The sequence below is a fragment of the Monodelphis domestica genome, chromosome 4 (genome assembly GCF_027887165.1).
Source record: "Monodelphis domestica isolate mMonDom1 chromosome 4, mMonDom1.pri, whole genome shotgun sequence".
Taxonomy (NCBI): domain Eukaryota; kingdom Metazoa; phylum Chordata; class Mammalia; order Didelphimorphia; family Didelphidae; genus Monodelphis; species Monodelphis domestica.
Window position 1 is genome coordinate 384,126,986 of NC_077230.1, and position 24,474 is coordinate 384,151,459.

A 24,474-nucleotide genomic window follows, 5' to 3' on the forward strand; every position below is an offset into this window, starting at 1 on the left:
GAGAGAAATTCTGCTTGTCTCTGTGTGCATGAGGGTTGCAGAAGGAACCTGGGACCCAGAACAGGGCCATCGAGGACTCCCTCAGAGAATGTCTAGAGCAGGGGCCCGGCTGCTCTGAGTCTCACCTCGGGGCACCTCCACAGAGAGGAGGGTGAGACCAGGGGCAGGTTCTGTAGATGGCCCAGCCAGAAGTCACAGCCTCTGAGGGGAAGGACCAGGCTTCCATCCCATGACCTGCAATTGTCAGCCCCCACCTCGGGGAGCTCTCCTCTTCCTAGCCTAAGCCAGGCCATTCACCAAGCGTGTCCCTCCAGGAACAAGTGGTGTGGGAAGCGCCATCTTGGAATGTTGGCTGGTTCGTTTTAGGAAATGGCTAGTGATGAGCTGAAAGAACTGAGGAACGCCATGACCCTGGAGGCCATCCGAGAGCACCAGATGGCCAAGACAGGGGGCACCACGACTGACCTCTTCCAGTGCAATAAGTGTAAAAAGAAGAATTGTACCTATAACCAGGTGGGCACTGGGCCCCAGAGGGACTTCCTGCAGGGGCTTAGGAGGAAATCCATGGAGGAGGGCGGCCCTAGACACACCAGAGAGAACCCCTGGGAGATGGGGCTGGGGGAGGCAGGGCTACATAGACCCCAGCAGGCCAGAGAGGGGCAGGGTTCAAGCGCTGAGGTTATTGAGTTTCAAAAAGAGCAGAGGAGTCATTCGGTAATATTCTTTAGGTGTGAAGTTCACAGGTGCAACCATAAAGCATGGAGACATTTTCATTGGGCTTCTGGAATGTGATTTCATTATAGTAGATACTTTCATGATGAAGGCAGGGCCTCTATTATATGGGCCAGATGTTATTTATTTTCCTAAAGAATTGGACAAAGAGAAATAGAAAAAAAAAAAGGAACAGAGACCAATTATAGAGTCATAGCATGTCAGAGCTAGGAGGGCCTTTAGAACATCATCCCTGGAAGAGACTTTAGAACATAAAGGAATAGAGCTGGGCTGAGAGGGGCCTTAGAACAGAGGCTGGCAAGGCTAGGAAAGATCTTAGATCAGACAATGTCAGAGCTGGGAGAGAGCTTAGAACAGAGAATGTCAGAGCTGGGAGAGACTTTAGAACAGAGAATGTCAGAGCTGGGAGAGACCTTAGAACAGGGAATGTCAGAGCTGGGAGAGACCTTAGAACAGAGAATGTCAGAGCTGGGAGAGAGCTTAGAACAGAGGATGTCAGAGCTGGGAGAGACCTTAGAACAGAGAATGTCAGAGCTGGGAGATTCCTTAAAACAGAGAATGTCAGAGCTGGGAGAGACCTTAGAACAGAGAATGTCAGAGCTGGGAGAGACCTTAGAACAAGGAATGTCAGAGCTGGGAGAGATCTTAGAACAGAGAATGTCAGAGCTGGGAGAGAGCTTAGAACAGAGAATGTCAGAGCTGGGAGAGAGCTTAGAACAGAGAATGTCAGAGCTGGGAGAGACCTTAGAACAGAGAATGTCAGAGCTGGGAGAGACCTTAGCCTTAGCCTATATGAAGAAGAAGATCATAGAATCTTGATGGGGAAAGCTTCTTGGAGAAGTTGTTCTTGGTTTACATCAAAGATCACAATTCTTTAGTACTTTATAATTTATGAACAAAATCCCTGTGAAGAAGTAGATAGTGCAAGTATTATTATCCCCATTTTACAGCTGAGAAAACTGAGTCTCATCAAGGTTAAGTGGTTTGCCTAAGGCCACATAGCAAGTAAATTGCAGATTTGAACCCAGATCTCTAGTGAAGGTTGTAAAAACCTAGAATTGGTGGAAAGGAGGGGAGGGGACATTCCAGTTAAGAGCAAAAGCATCAGTAAAGGCCATGAAGTCATGGGGGATGGGGGGAGGAATTCTATTTTTTAATTCAATTCAGCAAACATTTAATAAATTCCTATTCTGTGTAAAGCACAAGCCTGAGAGGGTGATTAGTTAGGATATAGGCCAGGGGTCCCCAAAAGTTTTATACAGGGGTCCAGTTCACTGTCCCTCAGATCGTCAGAGGGATGGAATATAAAAAAATCTATGAACAAATCTGCATACCGCAGTCTGGGATAGCGGAGGCTGCAGCGCTGGTTGTGATGGGCCTGTCACACCTTGCACAGGCCCATCACTGCCACCACTATACCAGGCAGCAGTATACACAGTGTGGAATCCCCTCCCCCAGATCGCCACTCACCATGCTGATGTCTTCCATTGTGCAGCCACATAATCCTTTGTGGGGTGCCTGTGTCTCTTCAGTTACTCTCAGAACAAGGCGCCACACAAAGGATTACGTCACTGGAAATAGTACTGTACATGATGTACATGATCGATGCTGTGCTTTGTGGTGCCGCCACATACAGTGCTCCTCTCACTGACCACCAATGAAAGAGGTGCCCCTTCTAGAAGAGCGATGGGGGCTGGATAAATGGCCTCAGGGGGCTGCATGTAGCCCGCAGGCTGTAGTTTGGGAACCCCTGATATAGGGTAACCCTCTGGAGTGGGGGGGTCATGGTGAGCAGCTCCAAGTGATGAGATGGGAAAAGTCTGTGCAAGGAAGGGAAGAGTTTGAGAGAGAGGCCTTGTTCCAACAGGAAGCAGCAACCATGGTAGATTCCAGACCAGAAGAGTAACCCTAGGATTCTTTCTCAGGTGCAGACAAGAAGTGCTGATGAGCCCATGACCACTTTTGTCTTATGCAATGAGTGTGGCAACCGCTGGAAGGTCTGTATTTCTTTTGCTTCCTTTGCCCTCTAAAGTATTGACAGCCTCATTCAGGACCTTTCCCAGTCAGGGTATGAGGTCTGATGTACTTCTTCTAGGTCCTAGAAATTGGAGTCAAGGGACTTTTGGAGGGAGGGGAGAGGGAAGAGAAAGAAAAAGAAGGAAAGAAAGAAAGAAAGAAAGAAAGAAAGAAAGAAAGAAAGAAAGAAAGAAAGAAAGAAAGAAAGAAAGAAAGAAAGAAAGAAAGAAAGAAAGAAAGAAAGAAAGAAAGAAAGAAAGAAAGAGGAAGGAAAGAAGGAAGGAAGGAAGGAAGGAAGGAAGGGAGGGAGGGAGGGAGGGAGGGAGGAAGGAAGGAAGGAAGGAAGGAAGGGAGGAAGGGAGAGAAGGAGAGAGGGGAGGAAAGAGGGAGGAGGGAGGGAGGGAGAAAAGAAAAAAGGGAGAGAAGGAAGACAGAGGGAAGGAAAAAAGAAAGGGAGGGAGGAACAAGGGAAGGAGGAAAAGAGGAAAGAAGAGAGGGAGGGATGGAGAAAAAAAGGAAAAAAATTTGTGTCTACTGTATACTAGGCACAATACCTGGAACTTTATAAACATTTCATTCACTCTTCACAACAATCCTAGCAAGTAGGTGCAATTATTGTCCCCATTTTACAGTTGAGGAAACTGAGTCAAACAGGGTTATGTGACTTGCCCAGAGTCATATAGCTGGATTTGAACTTGTGACTATAAAGATGGAATTTCTTGATTGCTATCAGAAGACCTTCACAAACCCTATTGGTCTTTTGGCTTTTTCAGTTCTGCTGAGTGGTTGCTGGCCCAGCCTGTGGTAGATGCATCAAAGGAAGCATAAGGAAGAAACCACTTGGATGACCTGCTTAGAGTAAAGAGAGAAACACAAAAATTAGAAGGGGGTTTGGGGTGGTATAAAGTGAATAGAAGAATCTCCTCAGAATACAAAGCCAGTTTTGACCTCCAGCCTCAAAGGATTCCTTCTTGGGTTAAAAAGGGTATTTTTATTGGGAAAGTCCAAACTCAAGACCTAATCCTTCAGGAAAGTAGCAATCTGGACTTAATTAATAGTTCACATGTATTCCCAAACTACAAGGGTCCTTAGAGGGTCCAGAGAAATTAGATAATAGACTGTCAGAAATGAGAGGCATTTTAGGACACAATATATCAAACCTGGGAGCAATCTCAGGATGTAGAATATTAGAGCTAGAAGGGGTTTGGGAGACTATCTGGCCTATCCATCCTCATTCGACAGATAGGAAAACTGAGGCCAGAGAAGAGAAATCACTTGCCCTAGATGGCAGAGAAAGTGACTATGAGAAACTAAACTAGACCCTGGTGTTCCTGACATCCACCCCAGGGCTCTTCTCCAGGCTTCTGGAAAGACCAGGACATTTGAATCCTTCCTCAGCACTGAGTTCTTCTCAAGTTCTTCTCCATGAAAGATACCAGGCTGACAAAAATGGCATCCTTGTTTCTCTCCCATCGCTTCCTTCACCTGGCATCCTACCAGTGAATCATTTGGTCTCATGATAGAGTCAACATAATTCAGTGAAAAGAACAGAAGCTGGATGTGGGGTTCAAATTCCACCTCTGGTGCTGGATGACGTTGGAGCAAGTTCCTTAATCTCCATGTGCCTCATCACCATTTTAACTGTCAAATGGAAGGGTTGGATGGGTTGATCTCTGATATTCCTCCTTGACCCAGGTCTGCGATCCCATAAAGTTATCTTGGTAGATCACTTTAGCATTATGAAGTTCTCTCCTTTGTGTTTTCCTATATGACCTTCACAGCCATCCTGTGAATTTTATGACCGTTTTTCAGAGGAGAAAACTGAGATTTAGAGAAATGAATGGGCTCGCAGGACCTAGTGGCAAAGTTAGGGTGTAATGCCTACATCCCCCCGACTCTCTCATTCCATTGGGTCATACTTTCCTGGTCTAGGCTGATGTGACAGCTGGGTCTCCTTCCTAAATTACAAAGGGTCTTCCCTTTCCTTGCCTTCGTGTCTTCCTAAATTCCTCGTTCCCATTTGGTTTGGGGAGAGGACCTTTTGTAGACCCACAGATCAATTATTTGAATCTGGAAACCATCCCTGTTGGTTTCCTAAGCTCAGTCTTTTTCTCCCTAGAGAAGCATGTTCTTCGGTTAAAAATGTACCTTTGGCCACCAGGCCACAGGCTAAGATGGGAGCTAGCTAGCTCCCCGCAAGCATCGGTGCCAGGGCACACGAAGGTTTGAATTCCACTAGGGTGTCCGTGCAAGTTCTCCAAAGATGCCCTTCTACGCTTTCCTCCCTGACTGCATTTCCTAATTGGCGAAATGATTTAGGCAGAAATGAGGCTTTAAAAAAATCCCAAGGCAGGGGCAGCTAGGTGGCTCAATGGATAGAAAGACAGTCTTAGAAACAAAATTTCCTGGGTTCAAATCTGCTCTTAGACACTTCCTAGCTGGGTGACCCTGGGCAAATCACTTAAACTTAATTGCCTATCCCTGATCTCTCTTCTGCCTTGGAACCAATCCACAGTATTGATTCTAAGAAGCTAAAAAAGGTGTTCTCTTGGCATCCATGTCAAGAGAGGAGCCGGGCCCAGAAAGAAGACTTCTGGGGACCCTAGCTTTCTTTCGCCTACCCTTCCTCTGCTCATCATCTGGGAGAACTTCCCTGGGGTCTCCTCAGAAGATTCCCCTTCCCTACACAACTGAATAGCAGAAGCATTGGCAAGCCCTTCAGGTGGATGAGTTTGATGATCAGAGAAGGTAACTTGGCCAAGGCCAAACAGCTATTGAGTTATGAATGAGATCAGAGTGACTGCTGCCATCTTTTTTTCCCCTCCTGAAATCCACTGGGTATCACCCTCCCTTGAAATGGAAATCCCACCCAGGCAGCTTCTCCTATTGGCTAACTCTGTAAATAAACTCTGTACAGAAATCTGTCTCTAATTTCTATTACTGTATTTGGGGTGGGAGGGCTAGGTGACTTCGGTGTGCTCCATGTGTCTGCGAGGGGGCAGAGTACATAGCAAATGTGGTCCATTGTCTTGGTAGCCCTCTCCAGTCTACAAATCACAGTTCACATCCTTTGTCTCATCTGTACTAGTGGAAGGTATCCTCATCCCCATTTTAAGGGAACAATAACTTACCTTTAAGGGGACATCCATTTTTTTTTTAGTCTTCTCCTACACTTGTGTCCAAAAATAATTAAACAAAAACATGACATAAGAAGACCCTGTCTCACAATAGATGTAGTATTCTTTCCCATTTCCCTGCCATGAAACATTTCATGATCTGTTCTGGGGCCTAAACCCTGGGTTTTCAATTGCTCGGAGTTCATTTCCTTTTTTTTTTAAGATTTTTTCTTTCTACATCAACTTCATTTCCTAGTTTTCCCCCTCTTTCCCTCCAAAAAAGTTATCCTTACTTTTATTTGTACAAAGCTTTTTAAATTTAATGCAACCAAAATTACCCAATTTACATCTCTCAGCAGTGCTCTCTGTCTCTTATTTACTCAAATTTCTCTCCTATTCATAAATTGAATAGGTAGTGTATTCCCTGTTCTAATTGTCTTAGGTCTCCTTTTATGTCTAGCTCATGTATACATTTTGTTTTCTGTATACAGTATAATACTGTAAGATACTAGTTTATACCCTAACTTCTGCTCAACTACTTCCCAATTGTCCCAGCAGTTTTTACTGAATAATGAGTTCGTATCCCCCAAATTTGGATCTATCCTTTTGTCAAACACAAGGTTACCTTAATCTTTTACTACTATTTGTTACTACGATTTCTGCTCTACTGATCTATTTTTCTGTTTCTGAGCCAGTACCAGATAGGGTTTTTTTAATCCTTACTTTCTGTCTTAGAATTGATATTAAGTATTGATTCTAAAGCAGAAGAGCAGTAAGGAAGAGGCAATTGTGGGTTAAATGACTTGCCTGGGGTCAAGCAGCTAGGAATTTGTCTGAGGTCAAATTTGAACCCAGGATCTCCCATCACCTGAGCCACTTAGCTGCTCCCTTGATAGATTTGATAATTACTGCTTTATAATACAGTTTTAAATCTGGTGCTGCTAGACATCTGTCCTTTAGAGTTTTTTCATTAATTCATTTGATATTCTTGATCTTTTGTTCTTCCAAATGAATTTTACTATTATTTTTTTCTAGCTCAATAAAATAATTTTTTGGTAATTGGGATGGCATTGAATAAGTAGATTAGGTAGGATTATCATTTTAATTATATTGGCTCTCCCCACACATGAATAAATAATATTTCTCTAATTATTTAAATCTCACTTTATTTGTGCAAAAAGTGGTTTATAATTATGCTTGTGTAGTTTCTAGATTTGTTTTGGCAGGTATCCTTCCAGGTATTTTATCCTATCTGTGGTTACTTTAAATGGAGTATCTCCTTCTATCTCCTTTTGCAGGGCTTTGTTAGTCACATACAAAAGTGTTGATAATTTGTTAGTAATATATAAAATATATATTTAATATAATATATAAAAACGCTGCTACTTTACTAAAATTATTGATAGTTTCAACTAACTTTTTAGTTGAATCTCTCGGATTTTCCCCATGTACCCTCCTATCATCTGCCAAAGGAAATCATTTTATTCCGTCTTTGCCCCTTCTGATTCCTTAAATTTCTTTTTCTTCTCTTGTTGCTATGGTTGGCATTTCTAATACGGTATTTTAAAATTTCAGCAAACTGAACCAACGTATCCATTCATTAAGCCTGAAGATAGATTCCGTGCTCCACTCCCATGCTTTCCCCACCCCCTCCCCACTGCAGCAGAGGGAGGAAGGTCTTTCATCTCTTCTCTGGGACCACGTTTGGTCATGATAATCACACAGTTCGACATTTCAAGCAGCTCATGTCTATAAACATTTCTAGAACACCAGACTCAATCCCTGCCCTCATGGAACTTACAGATAAGACATAAACATGGACAGAATTGACAGATTACATGGCCAATGCATTGGACAGTCGCCCAACAAAAAGACTTGTGAAGTCAGAGGAGAAAAGTCCTTATGAATGGGTGGAGGCGGACCATGGATGGCAGATCAAACATTTAGAACCGGCCAGGATTCTCAAAGGTCGTTTGGTGCAACGTCTTCATTTTATAGGTAAGGAAAGCTCAGAGAAATCTGGCCTTGCCCAGTGGGGTCAGTGAAGACTCCTCCATGGAGGTGGCATTCAAAATAGATCTTAAGGGTTGGGCAGGAATTCAAGAGGCAAAGGAGGAGGGGGGAGGGAAAGCATTCCAGGCATAGGGAATGTCAGTGGGTGGGCACATGGCGCATTCTGACTGGAGCACAGAATGTATGGAGAGGGGTAATATGAGATGCCTGGAAAGGTGGGGAGGGATGCCAGACTTTAAAGGGCTTTGGATGTTTGGTAAAGGAATCTGAACTTTCCTCCAGAAGCAACTGAAAACTGTTGAAGTTTTAAAAGCAGAGTTGACATAAATGTTATTTATAGTATTTTATGTTATTTACGTATATATTTATATTATATATTATAACATAATTATAGTATTATTATTATTATAGTGGCAGGGGTGAGTCAGTTAAATGCCTACTATGTGCCAGGATACAAAGAAAGGGAAAGAGAGTCTGTGGCATCTCAAGGAATTCACTTTCTGATCATCTAAACTTTACTCCAGAAGCAATTGAAAACTGTTGGAGATTTTAAAGCAGAGTTGACATAAATTTAGATTATAGTATTTTAATGTTATTTACATATATTTATGTTATATATTATAGCATAATTATAATATTATTATAGTGGCAGGGGTGAGTCAGTTAAGTGCCTACTATGTGCCAGGATACAAAGAAAGGGAAAGAGAGTCTGTGATATCTCAAGGAATTCACTTTCTGATCATCTGAACTTTATTCCAGAAGCAATTGAAAACTGTTGGAGTTTTTAAAACAGAGAGTTGCCATAAATTTTGATTATAGTATTTTATATTGTTTATATATTTATATTATAGCATAATTATAGTATTATTCTAGAGGCAGGGGTGAGTCAGTTAAATGCCTACTATGTGCCAGGATACAAAGAAAGGGAGAGTCTGTGACATCTCAAGGAACTCACTTTCTGATAGGAGAGATAACAAGCAACAATCACATACAAACATGCCATAGACAGGACATTTAAGATAACATCTGGGGGGGGCATTAGGATTAGGAGGGATTGAGGAAGGCTTCTTTTGGAAGGTAGAATTTTAGCTGGGACTTGAAGGCAGTCAAGGAAATGAGAAGGAGGAGATGAAGAGGGAAGAGAATTCCAGGCATGGGGAATGGGGAGTGGAAACATTCAGTTGGGAGATGGCGTCTTGTTTGAGGAACAACAAGGAGCCCACTGTTACTACTGGGTTGTAGAGTGTGTGGGATGTAAGGTGTGAGAAGACTGCCAAGTAGGGGAGGAGGGAAGCAGAGAAAAGGTTATGAAGGGCTCTGAAAACCAAACAGGAGATTTTATACCTGCTTCTGGAGGTGTTGGGGAGGTACCAGAGTCTACTGAGTAGAGAGGAGGCACGGTCCGACCTGCCCTTAATTAAGGAAGACTCCTTTGACAGCTGAATGGTGGATGGATTGGACTGGGGAGAGACCCAAGGCCGGAGGACCTGCCAGCAGCTACTGAAATAATCAAGGCATGTGAGATGGTGCGGGTCTACACTAGAGGGGTGGCAGTGTCAGAGGAGAGAAGGGGATAAATTCGAGAGATTTTGCAAAGGTGAAATCTTGTTGGCAACAGCTTGGATATGGGTGGGGAGGGGGTTAAGAGGGAGTGAGGGATGTAAGGTGACCACTACCTAGGTAAGAGGGTGCTGGTGCCTGCAAAAGTTTGTGGTAGGAAGAACTGTGGGAGTAGAAACACAGAAGAAAAACAACTGCTCGATCACATGGTCGATGGGGACATGATTGGGGGTGTAGACCCTAAATGAGCACCCTAGTGCAAATATTAATGGCATGGAAATGGGTCTTGAACAATGACACATGTAAAACCCAGTGGAACTGCTCATTGGCTATGAGAGGGGTTGGGAGAGGGGAGGGAAAGAACATGAGTCTTGTAAGCATGGAAAAATATTCCAAATTAAGTAATTAAATAAAATTTTCCAAATTAAAGAAAATAAAAATTAAAAAAAAGGTTTGTGGTAGGGAAGTTAAGGGGAGGGGAGGTGGGAGGTAGGAAGACAGAAAGTTCAATTTTGGACATGTTGAGTTGAAGATGTCTAAGGGATATCCAGTTCGAGATGTCCAGTGGACAGTTAGGGATATGTGTCTGGAGGTGTGAGGAGGCTGGGTAGATAAGCGGGTCTGAAGGGGATAGGAGGGCAATGAAGGACAAAGCAGGCCAAGGGGGTAAGAACCTGCAATAATCCAGACATTGAAGGTCTATACTAAAATGGCGACCATGGAAATAGAGAGGTGGGAATACATCTTTATAGATAGGTGAGATTCTGATATTTGATGTACTAGAGCTCCTTCCAGCTCTAAGATTCTGCTTTCTGTGATTGTTTCTAGTTCTGACATGAATTAACAGCTGACATTTGTAACTTGGGCTAAAGTTTATAAAACAGGTTCTAAACATCATTCATTTGTTCCTTCAAAAAAACCTAGTCCAGTTTCATACCCATTTGACAGATGAGGAAAATGAGGCCACGATTATGAAGTGTCCCAGTGCCCAGAGTCCTATTGTCATCTTTATGCCCTTTGTGCTTTCTATCTCATTATCCTCTATTTCATGATTTCTATTTTAAGGTCCCTCCTCTGTTCTGACACTCTTTCACCCTAGAGTTGTGGATTGGAAAGTCCCTACCTGCTCAGTTGTTTTTGTCTCTCAAGTCACTTTCTCCCTCCCAGCCTCAGCTTCTTCACATGCAAATCCAGGAGCTCGGATTAGAGGTCTGGGAACCTAACAAACACTGCCAGAGGGCACCGGAAGGAATTTGGCAGTGAATCCCAGAGGAAAGGACTTTCCAGTTGAAAAGAAGAGTAGCTGGAAGGTTAGCCAAGTGCTTTCTAGGCGGGGTCTTGTAAGTCTGGGCTGTTATCTTCATTTAACAGATGAGGAAACTGAGGCTGAGAGGTTTAGCGACTAGCTTGTCTGAGGCTTTCTGACTCCAAGTCCGAGGCCTTACTTCCTGGCATGGCATACATAGCAGGAAGAAGGGCCTTCGCTCCATCACAGCCACCGACCAGTTGTGGGCCCTGGAGGAAATCTCTTCTCTGGTTCTGTTTTCTCTTTTATAAAATTCCGATTAGACTAGGTGACCTCTGAGGGTGCCCACAAATAGTTGGGCCCTGAATAGGACATGAATACCAGCCTGGCCCCAAGGCCTATTTCAGAAGAAACCAAGCCACCCAATGGATCAGAATGTCTGCAAACAAAAGAAAAACCCTTTTTCCCAGCTCGGAGACGTCCCCTGTACAGTTAGAAACAATAGACATCCGGGCACCTAGCCAAGGCTCTGGAGATATTTATAACATGGAGAGGGTGGGAGTCCCTAATAAGCTGCTGCGTGTTTTTTTCCCACCTCTTCCCTGTCTCCCACCCTGGTGAGAGCTCTGAGCCATTCGTTCCCCACTCAGGAGGCCAGGCTGACTCGCCTTGGGCCGTGGCTCCTCCTCACCCACTCTTGCTGGAGCCCCTGGGCAGGGGAAGACAGCTGCGAGGAGCCAAGGTGGTGGAATTCCTGGGCGGCTCCCCTTTCCCCTCTAGCTGACGCAATCTCGGAGTTCTGTCCGGCTTTGAAGCTGCAATTTGGAGGACTGAACTGCTCAAAGACTCTGCCCAGGAGCCAAGGAGGTAAGTAAGGGGCCTGTCCTGGGCCCCAGTTCCTGGCCTTTAAATGGCAGCTGCAAAGGTGCTGATGGGGTGCCAGCCTTCTCGTCCTCTGCTTATTTTCTCCTTCTCTCTGACCCACGAGCTGCTCTCTTCCCTGCCACCCCCAGCCCCAGGTCAGGTCTCTTCTTGCCCTCTCCTCTGGGCTCTGCCTTAAAAGAGCGAGTCTCTGCCTTTCACTTTCCCTCTTTCCGTTCTCACATTCTTCCAGCTCTCACCTCCTTTTCTGCAGGATCACTCCCTAACCCCGCTTTCCACAGGTCTCTTTCTCACCCCCTACCCCCTCTGTAGAACGAGTCTGGGCCTAGGGTGCCCTTCCCTCCCATCCTCTTTTCTCTCTTCCCTTTTCTGTGGGATGTCTTCTTCTTGACTGTTCTGTAGGGCTCTCCCTGCCCACCCACCTTCATTCCTTCCGCTCTGTGGGTCTTTCTCTCCTGCCCCCTCCCCATCTTTCTCCCATTCTGAGGGTGGGATTCTTCTCTCCCCAATCTATGAGGCTGTTCTCACAACCTTTGCTGCCCTTTCCCTACCACCCTCGAAGGATCTTCTTTTTTTCCCCTCTCCTCAGTAGGACTTTCTCCTTCCCCTTTCCAAGACTCTTCCACTCCCAAGCTTGAAGGTTGAGAGATCTATTCTGGGAGTAGTCAGGGAAGGCTCCATGGAGGAAGTGGCATCTGTTAGGAAGGGAAGAACTTTGGTGGAATTAGAGAGTCCGTGGGAAATAGCAAGAAATAAATTAGGGGAAAACAGCCTTAGAAAAAGGAAGGTTGGAATGCAAAAAAAATGTGAAGGGAAAAGGGATAAGATAAGGCTGGAAAGGTAGACTGGAAAGCATCTTGAATGCCATCCAGGAACATACATTTTATTATTTGACAGATAAGGAAACCCTGAAAGTTTGTAGTAATGGAGTGACAAAAATTGGAAGATGACTTGGAAGGTAAGTCCTGGGGAGTCTGGATTTAATACCCAAGACAATGGAGATGAGAGATGGCAGACTAGGGAACAATGAGAGGCTGGAGAGGAGAGAAGGGGCCAGATGCAAGAGAACAGGGTGGGCTGGGAGCAACTGGGTGGCTCAGTGGATTGAGAGCCAAGCCTCCCATCTCAGGTCCTGGGTTCAAATTTGACCTCATATTTGAACACTTCCTAGCTGTGTGACCCTGGGCAAGTCCCTTAACCCCCATTGCCCAGCCCTTACCACTCTTCTGCCTTGACTCCAAGATGGAAGGTAAGGGTTTAAAAAAAAAAAAAGAAGTCAAGGGAGAGGAGGGCAGAGAACTCATTCCAAGAGTTTGATGGTGATGAGGAAGGAGAGAGGATGAGAGCTCAAGAGCTTAGTTAGCAAGCTTCTCTCAATCTAGGACTCTCTCTTCCTCCTTCTCATTTCTTCAGTAGCTGAAAGAGCACTAGATTTGGATTCTGAAGGACTCTTGCCTATGACACTAGCTTGTGGCCCTGGGCAAGTCACTGAAACACCCCAGCCTCAGGCTCCTGATCTGTAAAATGGGGATGACCAGCTCCTAGGTCTCAGGGTTGTGATGATCACAGGAGTTCCTCTCAGTAAAGTGCTTTGAAAACTTTTAAAGCACTATGTAAATGTCAGTACTTATTATTAGATGGAAAAGTGAAAATAAGAGTTGAACTTGGGAGACTGAAGGGCTGTAGTTCAAATTCTGCCAACTGGCGGCCCCTCCCCCGCACGCCAGCCTCTATTCTATTTGTAAAATGGAGACGAGAGCCTGTGTGCGTGTCCCTGTCTCAGTTTCCGTAGGTTTTAGGCCCTAGGGCACTTAGGAAGCCAGAAAGCTCTACGGGAAGGTTAGCTATTATTATTATGTCAGCAGCACCCCCACATCTCAAGGCCTCTCCCTTCAGGGTTCTACCTCTTCGGATCAGTCCACCCTTACCCTCGTTCCGCCCCCAGCATTCACTCTCTGGAAAGGAAGATGAGGGGGGTGGGCATAGGCTTGAAGGCGACAGTGTGGGGCCAGTCGGGAAGTGTAGTCGGGGGCGGGGGTGGGATGGGGGCAGGGTGCCGCAGGAGCTGCTGGGACCTGTAGTACGTGGGCGGAGCTTTCAGCCCCAGTGAGTGGTCTCCACCAGCTTAGCAGAGCGGGTGAGTGGGCGTTGGCCCGGGGAGCCTTCTTTCTCTAGCTAGTCCATTCGCTGGCCAGTGTGGGAAGCCAGGGCTGGCTTGGGTAAAGCAGGCTGCCTGCCGTTGTGCTGTAGGCACGTGGCCTAGGGCGAATAAGCTTGGGCAGAATAAGTGAGGGAAACCTTGGCTCTGTGGGGCGTTCTGGAGGAAAAGCGGCCGGGAAGCTAGCGACTATCGAGCTAGAGCCTGTCTTTTAGGGGCGCTTGGCCTTGCCCTATTGCTGAACTACCTTTCCCGTCAGGCCCAGGGACAGATTTCCTTTTAGGCCGCACTGCCCGAGGGGGATGGGGAAAGGCCTTTGATTTGAGCTATGATTGGCCAAGTTTCCCGGAGTTTCTGCCGGTGATTGGCTGAAGTTGGGAGCCGGAAGGGGCTGAGATTTGAGACCCTGGGGCTGGGCAGAGGCGTTAGGAGCTGCCGGGGCGGGGACTCCCCCGAGACAGTCTTGGTCCCGAACCCTGGGAGAGTCTGAGCTGCCTCTGCCACTGAGGACTCCTTTCGGTAGGTGTCCTAGGACGCCCCGGGGCGGGGCGGCTACACTGGTTCTGTTGGGGCGGGGATGTTTGGGCGCTGCCCCCGCCTCCGCTCCCACCCCGCCCGGCCGCGGAACCCCAGGGAGTGGGCAGGGCCTGTTTTTCTGTAGCTCCCAGCTGTCTCCTTGTCTCTCCCGCAGTGCTGCCAGTGTCTGCGCACCCGGAACGGACCCGAGCCTCTTAGCTGCCACCATGGCGGCCACCCTCCTCATGGCTGGCTCCCAGGTAAGCTGTAGGGGAGCGGCCTGAGCCTGGCCAGGCATAACATATGAGCCAGGTGGGCCATGAGTCCGGGAGGGCCCAAGAACCCCGGGGCGTCTGGGCTGTGAAGGGCCAGAGAACATGAAAAGTCAGTGCTGGGAAGGCCCTTGTAACCCAGAATGTCAGGGCTGGGAAGGGCCTTAGAACACAGGATGTCAGGACTGGGAAGGGCCTTAGAACCCAGAATGTCAGAGCACTGAGGTACCAGAGAACCTAGAATGTCAGAACTAGGAGGGCCTGAGAACAGAGATTGTCAGGACTGGGAGAGTCCTTAGACTAGGAAATGCCAGGTCTAGGAGGAGCCTTAGAACATGGAATGTCAGAGCTGTCTGGGATCTTAGAATTGGAAATATAAGAACAAGAAGGGATCAGGTTTGGAGCGGCCTTTAGAACATAGACTTACAGTTTGGAGGGCCTTTTGAACATAGGATGTTCTGGAAAGGCCCCTTTGGGCCATAGAATATTAGGATCAGAAGAGGCCACTTGATTTAGCTTTATTTTCCAGATGAGGAAATTTCAGGACCCAGAGTGGGAAAGTGACTTACTTGCTTGTGTTCTATAAGTAAGTTAGTGACTCAGCTGAGATCAAGCCTATGTTTTTTACCTCCTTATATCACAGTTCTTTTTCCCCATCAGGCTGCTACCTTTCCTACCCTGTCTTTGTACTATTCTGTCCATCAAAGACATTCATTGCCTGGTCATCTCTAAGACCTTGGGGCCACATTCTTTTTGGAGATGAAGATTTCCTTATAAGTTGTTTTGCTCTTTATTTGTATCTTTCTTGTTGCCTTTTGGTTGCACTATCCATATCCAGTTATTATTTTCTATTCGTAATATGGGATTGTCCTTCTGATAGCAGGTAATGAGTGGAGTCTGTCTTTGCCATTTCAGGGACCCATGACATTTGAAGATATGGCTATGTATCTCACTAGGGAAGAATGGAGGCCTTTGGACCCAACACAAAGGGACCTTTACCGGGATGTTATGCAGGAGAATTATGGAAATGTAGTCTCCTTAGGTAAGGATTCTAATTTGGTTCCATTCTCAGGTTTGGAACTATAGAACTTTTGAGTTAAAAGGGACTCTGGAACTTCTCATTATCATCAGGTGAGGAAGTAGACTTGAGAGAAAAAAAATGACCCATGTCATGTAGGGCACAGCTGGGACTCTTCTTCTCTGACTTCTAAATGCAGTTTCCCGGTTACTTCACTGGTTCTGACCCTTTGTCGACTCCCTGAATTTTGTAACTTGTGTTACTTTTGAAGTACTCCCTTAGACTTTAGTTTTCATGGACTCACATAACTTTGAGAGTCCAGCCTCATATAATTATATGAGGAGGATTTACTTATATAGATTTCAAAATGTTCAGTTTTCTTGTGCCATCAGTTACTTTTCGTTTATAAATCATTAACCAACTACAATAATAATAGTTTGAATTAATGGAGCACTTGAAAAATTTCAAAATATTTTCTTTCCTCGTATGCACCTTTTGAGGTAGATAATGCAAGTCAGTTTGTCCTTATTTTACACATGCAGATACTAAGAACCTAAGAGTGTCCTACCCAAGGTTCCACAACTAGTAAGTGTCAGCACCAAAATAAAAATAAAAAAAATCAGTTTTCTGATCCCAAATCATAGAATGATAGTAGTACGCTTCATAGTCTATTTTACACAATGGTGAGGGCTACAATATGAATACTCTAGCAAATAGTGTGCCTCCTTTTTTTATACTAGAATATAAATGTCTTTTTCTTCAAGGAAGCCCATGGTCAGAACCATATCACCAAGGTACAATTCCAGAAGGATTTGCAGCACTAAGTTTCTCTTTGTTGTTCCTCTAAGGCAGTGGTTCTCAACCTTTCTAATGCAGTGAACCTGCAATATAGTTCCTCATGTTGCAGTGACCTCAAACCAAAAAATTATTTTGGTGGCTACTTCAAAACTGTAATTTTGCTACAGTTATGATTCGGAATGTAAATACCTGATATGCATTATGTATTCTCATTGCTACAAATTGAGAGGTTGAGAACTGCTGCTCTACGGATTCAGAATGGCCCCATCACACTTCCTATCTAGTGCATTTTTAGGCTTGGAAATTTATAGAATCTTATTTCCAAAATTTTTTTGATGGGGTGAGGAGGAGATAGGAGAGATTCCTCAGGGGAATCTTAGACTAAACTACCAATGAATGCACAGATATCTGTGTATTGCCCTACAGACCACCCTCTCATCTGGGGTATCCACTAGCCCAAGTATAACAATATTTCAGAGTTAGAATAAACTAACTCTGTGGTACTGTAAAATTTACTGGGCCATTTGTTTCACAATAGGATTTCCACATATGAAAACCACCTTTTTCCCTGTGGTTGCTTAGGATTTGGCCTGTTGACACTTGTTCCCTTCATAAAAACATTCATAATTAAATATACTTATCAATTCTTAGTGATATAAAGGGCTTCAGAGATTATTTGGTCCAGTCTTTTCATTTTTACAGATGAGGATATTGAGACCCAGAAAGGGAAAGTTATTTGTTTCAGGTTGCAGCGAAAGTCAGCAGAACTTTGACTAGAACATAGATTTCCTAGCTCTCTGGTTATTGCTCCTTTCATTATATTTTGCCCTTTCCCAGTGATAATAGGTAACCTACAGTTTATGTCATTTCAGATTTGTAAAAGTGCTTTGCATGTACATTATTTCAATGATTCTCATAATAGTTCTATGAGGAAAGTACAGTATTTCCCTCCCCCCACTTTATAAATTCATAAATTGATAGGTGGTGACTTCCCCAGGGTCACACAAATTAATGGATGTCAGGGGTTTGATTGGAACCCAGATCCTCCTGACTCCAGACCCAGTGCTGTTTCCATTAGACCACATGGCCTTCATGAAGACTGTCTAGGAGAGAGTGGAGGAGTTAGACAGCAGAGATCCTTGGCCAGTTTTAGAAGCTGATTAGCTGGTTAGTGTGAAAACAAGGAAAAGACCTGGTGAAGTCAGTTAGAGAAATCTTTCAAAAAGATTCTCTCCAGACTTTAGAAGAATCTTGATATTGTGATTGCATATATGGTGTAATCTTTATGGTTGTTTGGCAGAGAATAGGCCAGTATTGAGAGAGGTGCCAAACTTTTTCCAATGTGACTTCCCTGTCCTCATTTCCTTTCCATAAACTTATTTTAAATAATAAACTGGGAAGGGGCAGATAATTTTTGACAGCCACTTTCTATGGCCTTAAGTTTGATCCACTTATAAGATAAATTAATTGATAAAAGAATCTACTTCTTCTGTTTCATGGCTAGTTCCACACAATTCAGTAAATATTCAGTAATTGTGGCATGAAAATGTTCCACTCAGCGCATAAAATATGTAAAACATTAACTATCATGTTTTGGATACTTTGATTGTGAAGATCTTATCTTTGTTTTCCTTTAACTGTTTCCTTCCTTCCTAATATAGAGGTCATATGATATCTACATTTATCTTTTATTTCAGATTTTGATATCAGGAGTGAGAATGAGACAAATCCAAAGGTGATATCTGAAGACATAGAATTTGGGAACATATCAGGAAGGCCTCTTGAGAGTGCTCACCAGAATCCAGAGTGTGAAGAAGCCTTTGAAAATGGGGACAAGTCAGAAGGACAGTGGGGAGATTTAACCGGAGATGATTGGGTAAACTATCCTCTTCAACAAGTAACAGATCTCCTTGTCCACAAGGAAGTCCATGGAGATATAAGATTCCATATATGCTCTCAGTGTGGAAAGGCTTTCAATCAAATCTCAGACCTAAATCGGCATCAGAGAACTCATACTGGAGAGAGACCCTATAAATGTTATGATTGTGGGAAGAGCTTTAGTCGAAGCTCCCATCTCATTCAGCATCAGAGAACACACACTGGGGAAAAACCCTATGACTGCAGCGAATGTGGGAAAAGCTTCGGTCGAAGTTCACACCTTATTCAGCACCAGACAATACATACTGGAGAGAAACCCCACAAGTGTAATGAATGTGGCAAAAGTTTCTGTCGGGTCTCACACCTTATTCAGCATCAGAGGACCCACAGTGGCGAGAAGCCTTATGAATGTGAGGAGTGTGGGAAAAGCTTCAGCCGTAGTTCTCACCTGGCTCAACACCAGAGGACACATACTGGTGAAAAGCCCTATGAATGTAATGAATGTAGGAGAAGCTTCAGTGAAAGATCAGATCTCATAAAGCACTACAGAGTTCATACAGGAGAAAGACCCTATAAATGTGATGAATGTGGAAAAAACTTTAGTCAGAATTCAGATCTCATTCGCCATCGGAGAGCCCATACAGGGGAGAAACCATATAGATGTAATGAATGTGGGGAAAATTTCAGCCGGATCTCACACTTGGTTCAGCACCAGAGAACCCACACTGGTGAAAAGCCCTATGAATGCAATGAGTGTGGAAAAAGCTTTAGCCGCAGTTCCCATCTCATTACGCATCAGAAAATTCACACTGGAGAGAAACCTTATGAATGTAATGAATGTTGGAGAAGCTTTGGTGAGAGATCAGATCTTATTAAACACCAGAGAACCCATACTGGAGAGAAGCCCTATGAATGTGTAGAATGTGGAAAAGGTTTTACCCAGAGCTCAAACCTTATCACACATCAGCGAGTTCATACAGGAGAGAAACCGTATGAATGCACCGAATGTGACAAAAGTTTCAGTCGAAGTTCAGCTCTTATTAAACATAAGAGAGTTCATACAGACTGAGTCCCTTCCTTGTGATTATATGGGAATGTTTTTGGTAAAGAATCTTTAGTGAGCTCCTTTTGAATCAAGCTCCTTTCACTATATCAGATTTTCTAATTGTGAGTCATAACTTAAATTTCTAAGAAGATGAAGTCATTTGGAGGTTTGATGTAAAGCTTTGGAATTTTGATTTCATCTTCCTTAGAAATCAGAATCCTTTTAAATTCATCATTAATTAATTGTTAAGTTCAAAGTAAGAACCAAGTAGCTGAAGATATACAGACCCAGGAGGAAACACTGGTTACAATGGCTTTTTGGACCAGGGACTGCAGTGACAAACCAAGCAGCACTTGTTCTTATTTCCCTGGTCCCCATTTGTGCCCTGGGGAAGGTGGAGGATTGTAAGAGGGTGGTGAACTGCCTTAAAAGAAGGCAATCAGGAACTCTTCCCTGAATAACCATGCCTGTACAGACCTTGCTATTTCAGCACACACATCCTGTCCTCCCAGGGCCTTTGTTTTTGAGTTCCTTGTGTATCTATACCCATAGTTTTTCCTCTGCTTTCCTGAGAGCAGGACTCTGCACAGTGGAAGCAGTCATTACAGCATTTATCCTCTTTGTGTTCATTTCTATTTATTCATTGTCATATTTTAGCTTTTGTTAAAACACTTTTAAGAAAAAAGATCAAAAGGGAAAGTGAGCAGTGGGATTAGGGAAAGATGATCTCTTCCTTGCTCCCTGTGAGTAAGATTTGTTTGGTGTTATTATCATCATTAATGAGAATTTACTAATTATCTTTTGGGCTGTCTATAGGGTATAGTTGTGGGGGCACCATCTTCAAGGAAGACAGGGCAGTGGACTCTAACCACAGTCACAGTGAGAGGTGAACATGGACCTTTGAGGAATGAAGAAGGAAGGTGACAGCTGCCTTCTCCTGTGAAGTACTTGTGTTTTGTGCTACATCTCCTCCATCCTTTAAGATTCCTGACTGGTGATTGATCCAAGAAGTAAGGAGCCTGGATTCCAAGTGTCCTCAGTACTAACTAGAATTTGATAGGGGATGGTTTCCAGTACACACCTTCTCACATAAGGCTTTATAGGCATGCCATCACCTGCATATGTATTTATGGTTCTCCAAGACAGTTGAAACTATCAGCATCACACAGCATCGGCATGATTTGAAATGAAGATACTTTTGGGTGTGGAAGCCTGAATTTAACTCACGAGGGTGAGAAATGGATTTTTTTTTTTAAAACACTGGTGCCCTAAGAGTCACTCTCATGTAAGGGGCTAGCATATGCTTGTTTGTGTAGCTAGATTGTTGGTGGAGGGGGGGGAGGAGGATAATTACCTGAACAGATTGATTCAGTACTGTAGTTGAGAGCAGAAACAGAAAGCTGGACATACTGTTCTGGTAGAGAAGAATGAGTAAATCAAGGCAGGTCTTTTTATATGTTGCTGTCTTTTAAATGAAATACAAATACTGATGAAGAATTCTAGATCCAATGTTGGTTTGAGTTCACCCTCTCTCAGGGTTAAGATTTAAAAGCCGTTCCTAAATCTCTGGCATGGCACTGGGGGAGAGGTAGAAACTAGGAAAAGGAATCCCCCAACTTTTTATGTTGTTCTATATTGTGACCATCGTACTGTTTTTTGAAAAACTTTTTGTTTTATCTATTTAGAGTATTCTAGGGGCAAGTAAGCTCTTTGGAAATGGAATGCTCAACTGAATCATTGTGACCTTGAGCTTTATGGGCCTGGAGATTCTATTGCTTTCTATGAAAAGACCTCCAGACCACACAACAAGGACTATAGACACACACAACATATTGTTCTTTAGGTTCTCTAGCTTCATTAAGTATAAGTTCCTAAAGGTCAGGAATCACATTTTATGGATTTTTTTTTTCAAGAAACACCTAGTTTGGGATACTACTCGAGTATTTCAATTACTCTGGGAGATTTATTCTGTGCTAAACTCTAATACATTTTGTCCCATATCAGTGTTCCTGATAATTGTAATGAAAATCAAGAGTTCTACATTCTGAGATCATTTTGGGGGTGACCCTAAAAACTAGAATCTCTTCTGCTACATCTTTCCCTCCTCCTGCTGCTGCTGGCTTCTTGCTGGAGTTGAGGAGCTAGGAAGGCTCCAGTCACAGTTCTGTAATTTGTGCACGCCTGCTGGTGAGGTTTTTTGGTTTGGTGGGGAGGGGTAGGGCAAAGAATGAAATGGATAGGCCACTCAAACTCTGTCTCCTACCACCTCCTTCTGCCAGGTGCTGCTCCCACCATTGTCATTCTGTGCTTTCTTGAGTAGAAGTTTTGCATTGAGTACCCTCTTCTTTGGCTTCTGCATGCCCTGTGCCCCCAAGCTCCTGACTGCCTCTGCCCACACTCTGAACACTTTGTGCCTGTTTTCTCTAGTTGTGGAGAATGAGCGAGCCAGTAAGTAGGGCAGTTTTTGCTTTTAAAGTATTGGTAAAAAGTTATCCTAGTGTTTATCTACATTTGTATTATTATAACAGTACTCTATAATGGCAAATATACTTTTTAAATGCAGATGTTGAAAATCATTTTAGTAGCTCAGCCCTGGTTAAGTATTATCTGCTTCAAATACATTAAAGTGTAGCATGAATACATCCAGGTGTTAGGAACTTAACAATTAGAGCTGCAAGGGACCTTAGAGGTTGTGTGGTCCAAACTCTTACATGTGCTACATATGAGGAAACAGCTAGCAAAGGAGCAGATCTCAGGTTTGGAGTGAGGACCCAATACCAGATCTGGTGCTCTTGGTAAATACACTATGCTGTCTGTCCTACATAGGTGCAATAGGGACACCAGTTTTGCGGAGATTCCGGTGAATAGTATCTTTGGACGAATTGCTTTATAAACTTTGAAGACCCTCTATTGCCTTTTCCCAGGCAGCTGTAAAACCTGGTAAGATTCTGTGAAGACTGTGCTGGTGGCAAGATCAACTGGAAGAGTTGGGTATAGGTGATTCACCTACTTTGGGGGGAAAATGATCAGTTTTGCAAAAGAAAGGTGTGGCTGCTTCATGGAAGATGCCCTGGAGCATCAGCGTCTAGCACTAAAACCCAGGACATATATGACCAAGACCCCTGAGCATTAAGACAGATGGTTCATGCAAACGGGAAGGGTTCTGGGCACCCCCAACCCAGAGATACACAAGTACAAAGGAATGCCCACCCCCCATTGTGCAACACCAGGGCCTTGACATTTTCAAAGTATTTTTAAAAATTAAAATTGTCATATGAAACTTATTGTTCTCTTACTGTTTTGTGGGGGATGGGGGGTGGGAGGGGGAAACAAAAGGTATGTTCAACTCTGAAGATGATGGTATTACTTGGTGAAAAAGGCCCAAGGATGTCAGAACCTTATTAACACAGGATCCTACGTTTGGGGCTGGTAGGGACCAAAGGTCACTTAATCCAACCTTCTCTCATTGTCAATGCAGAAAATGAGACCAAATGTCGCCATTATGGCTCTTGAGTTTAAATTAGCTTCAAACCTGGGCCCTTCTACTCCAAATACAGAAGGCCAGAGAGTCGTTTCATCACTAGCTTCTGTTTCCATACCTAGTATAATATTGGCTCAGTGCCTCTGCATCAGAAGAGAATGCAAGTACTATCCCCATTTTACAAATACTGAAAGAGACTGTGGTCTTCCAACAGCCAACACAACTGATCACAATGCATCAAATCGAGGCATTTGATTTCCAGGCCCTGTGTTCTCCATTACTGCTTTAGAAATTGGCTCTGCTCTTTCTTTTTTTTTTTTAACCATTACCTTCTGTCTTAGGATCAATTGTGTATTGGTTCCAAGGCAGAAGAGTGGTAAGGGCTAGGGAAAGTGACTTGCCCAGGGTCACATAGGAGGTATCTGGGGCCATATTTGAACCCAGGACCTTGGGTCTCTAGGCCTAGCTCTCAACCCACTGAGCCACACAGCTACCCCCTCTACTCTTTCTTTTCACCAGAATCATAATGTTTTCCTTCTTCTGGGGAGGAAATGGAGAGAGCCTAGGGGAGCAAGGCTAGCTAATTAAGATCCTGCAGGCCAAAGCATATTTGATGTGTTCATTTTCAGCTGGTAGTTGTCATTCCTTGTAAATGTTGCATGTTAGGAGCCTGCATTCAGTCTAATCCATCTGGCTTCATGGCACCATTTATTTCCTGTGGAGGTATGGTAACTGGCTTATGGTCCCCTAGAGGTAGGAAAGCGGGGAGTGTACTTCTCAAAGGGCTTTTCTCAAGCTCTGGGAGAAACATGCCCAAAGCACGTGGAGGAACGGACTTAAAAGTTCAGTTAACCTCTGCCACTGCGCGTTTCACTCAGCAGGTTGGTTCCAGGCACGCACCACCATACACCGTGATTTTGTTTTTGAAAGGGTTCAGTGTCGAGAAAACCAGTAGAAACCATCTGGCTCCAGATTACAGAGCTGGTGGAGACCAGAGATCATTAGGTCAAATGCCTTCATTTTGCAAATAAGGAGATGAAGCCCAGAGAGGGAAAGGTGACTGGAAGAGTCAGAGGTCGAGCCAAGTCTGACTCCTGAATTTCCCAGTCTGACAGTTTCTTTGATTAAAATTTTTTTGAAGGGAGGGTATGGGAATAGAGGGCTAGTTTAGCCTGGGATTTTATCAATGTAGGGAATACCCTCACCATGGGGACATTTTGTTGTAATTTAGTCTTGTTGAGTTGTCATGGTCACCATAGTGAAGTGACTTGTCCAAGGTCACCTATTATGTGCCAGGCGCTAGGCTGAAGGCCCAGGGTCACAAAGCCAGACCATGTCAGACTCACAACTTGAGCATAGGTCTTCCTAATTTTAGCATGACATCTATAATGACTAATATTTACATTTAAGTAGCACTTTAAGGTTTGTGAGGAACCTGAGGTTGCCCGAGAGGTGACAAGGATGGCTCTCAGGTTTGGGTATTCTAAGCCAGAGCCCCATATTCTTTCCCTCATAACAATAGTGCCTGTCTAGTACTGCCTAGCAAACATCCCTATGCTAGTTTTCTTTCTTTTTTAATGAAAAAAATTATTTTAAAATAGTTTTTTTCATATTGACATGATTCATTTTCTTTCCTTCCCTTCTTCCCTTCCCCCTCCCAGAGCTGACAAGCATTTCTACTGGGTTGTACAAATGTTATCACTTGATATCTATTTCCATATTATTCATTCTTGCTATAGAGAG

At 44.0% G+C, this 24,474-nt stretch overlaps 2 protein-coding genes across 4 annotated transcripts in view; both read left to right on the forward strand.

Moving 5' to 3' along the window:
* The window catches only part of TCEA3 (transcription elongation factor A3), a 29,598-nt gene extending 23,930 nt beyond the window's left edge, over positions 1-5,668 (forward strand). The window contains exons 9-11 of the mRNA XM_056795594.1: positions 367-513; positions 2,658-2,729; positions 3,522-5,668. Of these exons, the coding sequence (XP_056651572.1) occupies positions 367-513; positions 2,658-2,729; positions 3,522-3,530 (228 nt within the window). The 3' untranslated portion in view covers positions 3,531-5,668. The remainder of the gene's footprint in view (positions 1-366; positions 514-2,657; positions 2,730-3,521) is intronic.
* Positions 5,669-10,364: 4,696 nt separating this feature from the next.
* ZNF436 (zinc finger protein 436) lies at positions 10,365-22,530 on the forward strand. Of its 3 annotated transcripts, XR_008911527.1 has the most exons (7): positions 13,725-14,242; positions 14,415-14,499; positions 15,427-15,553; positions 18,025-20,481; positions 21,255-21,437; positions 21,530-21,698; positions 22,077-22,530. XR_008911527.1 is itself a non-coding variant. In XM_056795591.1 (4 exons), exons 2-4 carry the CDS (start codon positions 14,467-14,469, stop codon positions 19,272-19,274), a joined length of 1,410 nt encoding a protein of 469 aa, XP_056651569.1. In that variant the 5' UTR covers positions 10,365-11,550; positions 14,415-14,466; the 3' UTR covers positions 19,275-22,530. The 3 variants fall into 3 exon arrangements, 2 of the variants coding, with proteins under 2 accessions (XP_056651569.1, XP_056651570.1); XM_056795591.1 differs by lacking the exon at positions 13,725-14,242 and adding an exon at positions 10,365-11,550 and having other exon boundaries at positions 18,025-22,530; XM_056795592.1 differs by having other exon boundaries at positions 13,696-14,242; positions 18,025-22,530.
* Positions 22,531-24,474: the final 1,944 nt, after the last annotated feature.

Coding starts and splice junctions, on each gene's coding strand:
- ZNF436 (XM_056795591.1), top strand. CDS start 14,467: ATGGCGGCCACCCTCCTCATGGCTGGCTCCCAG. Junction 14,500..15,426: donor TCCTCATGGCTGGCTCCCAG/GTAAGCTGTAGG, acceptor TTGCCATTTCAG/GGACCCATGACATTTGAAGA. Junction 15,554..18,024: donor TGGAAATGTAGTCTCCTTAG/GTAAGGATTCTA, acceptor CTTTTATTTCAG/ATTTTGATATCAGGAGTGAG.